The sequence below is a fragment of the Gavialis gangeticus genome, unplaced genomic scaffold (assembly GCF_001723915.1).
Source record: "Gavialis gangeticus isolate Ggan-Ray unplaced genomic scaffold, GavGan_comp1, whole genome shotgun sequence".
NCBI lineage: Eukaryota > Metazoa > Chordata > Crocodylia > Gavialidae > Gavialis > Gavialis gangeticus.
The window spans coordinates 4,453,762-4,455,494 of NW_017729016.1; the positions used below are offsets into that span (position 1 = coordinate 4,453,762).

At 53.3% G+C, this 1,733-nt stretch overlaps 1 protein-coding gene across 1 annotated transcript in view; it reads left to right on the top strand.

Annotated features, from left to right (window-relative positions):
• The window catches only part of LOC109294279, a 49,106-nt gene that overhangs the window by 26,624 nt on the left and 20,749 nt on the right, over positions 1 to 1,733 (top strand). Inside the window, exons 16-17 of the mRNA XM_019512579.1 lie at positions 427 to 476; positions 975 to 1,095. Coding sequence (XP_019368124.1) covers positions 427 to 476; positions 975 to 1,095 — 171 coding nt within the window. The remainder of the gene's footprint in view (positions 1 to 426; positions 477 to 974; positions 1,096 to 1,733) is intronic.

Below are 1,733 nucleotides of genomic sequence, written 5' to 3' on the forward strand. Positions count from 1 at the left end.
TTGGAGGGTTAGAAACCTCATTCCCCATCTAGACCTAGTCATGGCTCATTCATCTGGTGCCAACATGAAGCTTAAAGAGCTGGTGTTGACCACGCTAGAGAAAGGAGTTGCATCCCCTCTGAGGCAGGGGACAGGACCATTTGCAAAGCCAGCTCTGCCCTCCCTGACCATGCTACCGGCCCTTCTCTGCCACTTTTCCAATTGCAATTCTTTTGTGCTCCTGTCTGAACTGCCAAAGCTTTCTCAGACATCTCCGTGACAAGGGGCGTTTGCCCCGACAAAGCACCCACCGTGAGACACGAGAGCTCACGGTAATATTCGGCAGTCTGGGCTCTTGGCTCCTTCGGGACGCCGTGTGTAAACGCTTCTCTCCCCTATATTCTTGCCCTTTCCGCGGACCTGAGCACACGCGGTTCTCATTCACAGGCGGCGGTGTTTTTTGAGCGTGTGCTGTCTGCCACGGAGAATCACACGGAGTGAGTACTACCTCTCTTGTACCTCCTATTTCAGAAGGGGAGAGAAAATCATTTGATGGGGATCTCTTTCTAACCCCTGCTAAGGACCGGCGTGACCAGCCGCTTGGTTCAGAAGAGGGGCCGGATATTTCAAACCAAAATTCCTTGATAAATCCGGCCCGCGGTGACCTCTGGGCAGCAATTGATTGTTGAAGGAGAATGTAAAGAAAAGCCAAACACAGGGCCTGCAAATGCTTTCCATTAGCCAAGCGCTATGGATGAGGCTTGGCTTGCTTCCCTTATGGCCAATGCAGAGGTCGAAGCTATACCTTCTTGGCCTGGGGTACACTCGCATAATCCCTCCTGATTGTGACATCTTAGGGTCTTCCAGCCTTGTAGCCCCCCTCCGGGATCAGGGGGATGGAGGCAGCGTAGACTTTCCTCTGCCTGGTCATGGGATCAAAAGTGTTTCAAAGGCACTCGGTCCTTAACCTACAATTTCCCCTTCCCTGCATTTAGCCTCTCAGCCTCGGTCCTGCATGGTTTCCAGTGCAGCCCAGCCAGCAAACTCTCAGCTGCCCGGGTCTTCTCGATGGCTGAACAGATGGCGAAGAAGAACGTGGTCCTGACCCGCCACCAGGTAGGGCAAGACATGTCATACCTCTGGCTGCTGACGGGGAAAAAGGTGTCTTTGATGCGTATGCAATCCTTGATGAATTACTGATGGGCTTTTGAAGCATGGGCAGCAGGCACACCACTCCCATAGTGCGCCTGGTTGCAATGGGGCAGTATCCCATTCCCGGGAGATGGGATTTTCAACCCCCGTTGGCACAAACCCCGTAGCTGGTCCAGCCTCCGAACCTGTCCCTTTGCCGACTCTGACGGGGGTTAGAATAGATGAGCTGGGGGTTGGACTAGGGACCTGCTGAGGTCCCTTCCAACCCTAATTTTCTATGATTTTTATCATGCCAGCCAACAAGCCAGAGCCCCACTGAACCCTCTGGCAGCATCGGCATTTCACCCCCTTTCCTGAGGGGTGCATTTGTTGAGCAGGCCCATACACCGCTCAATGGCAAGACAGGGCAGCAGAGCACCCTCTTTAGCCCCGTCCGAGTTAAACTGGGTTCTGCCCAGTAACACAAGGGTAGAAATAAGGTTGAAAAAGGCAAAGCATTGAACACCAAATCTGAGCAGTGGGGGGGGGGGGGGGGGGGGCGAAGCGAAGAAAACCCCAGGAAAAAAAACCCCAAATTTTTTTTACCCAAGAGCAACAGTTCT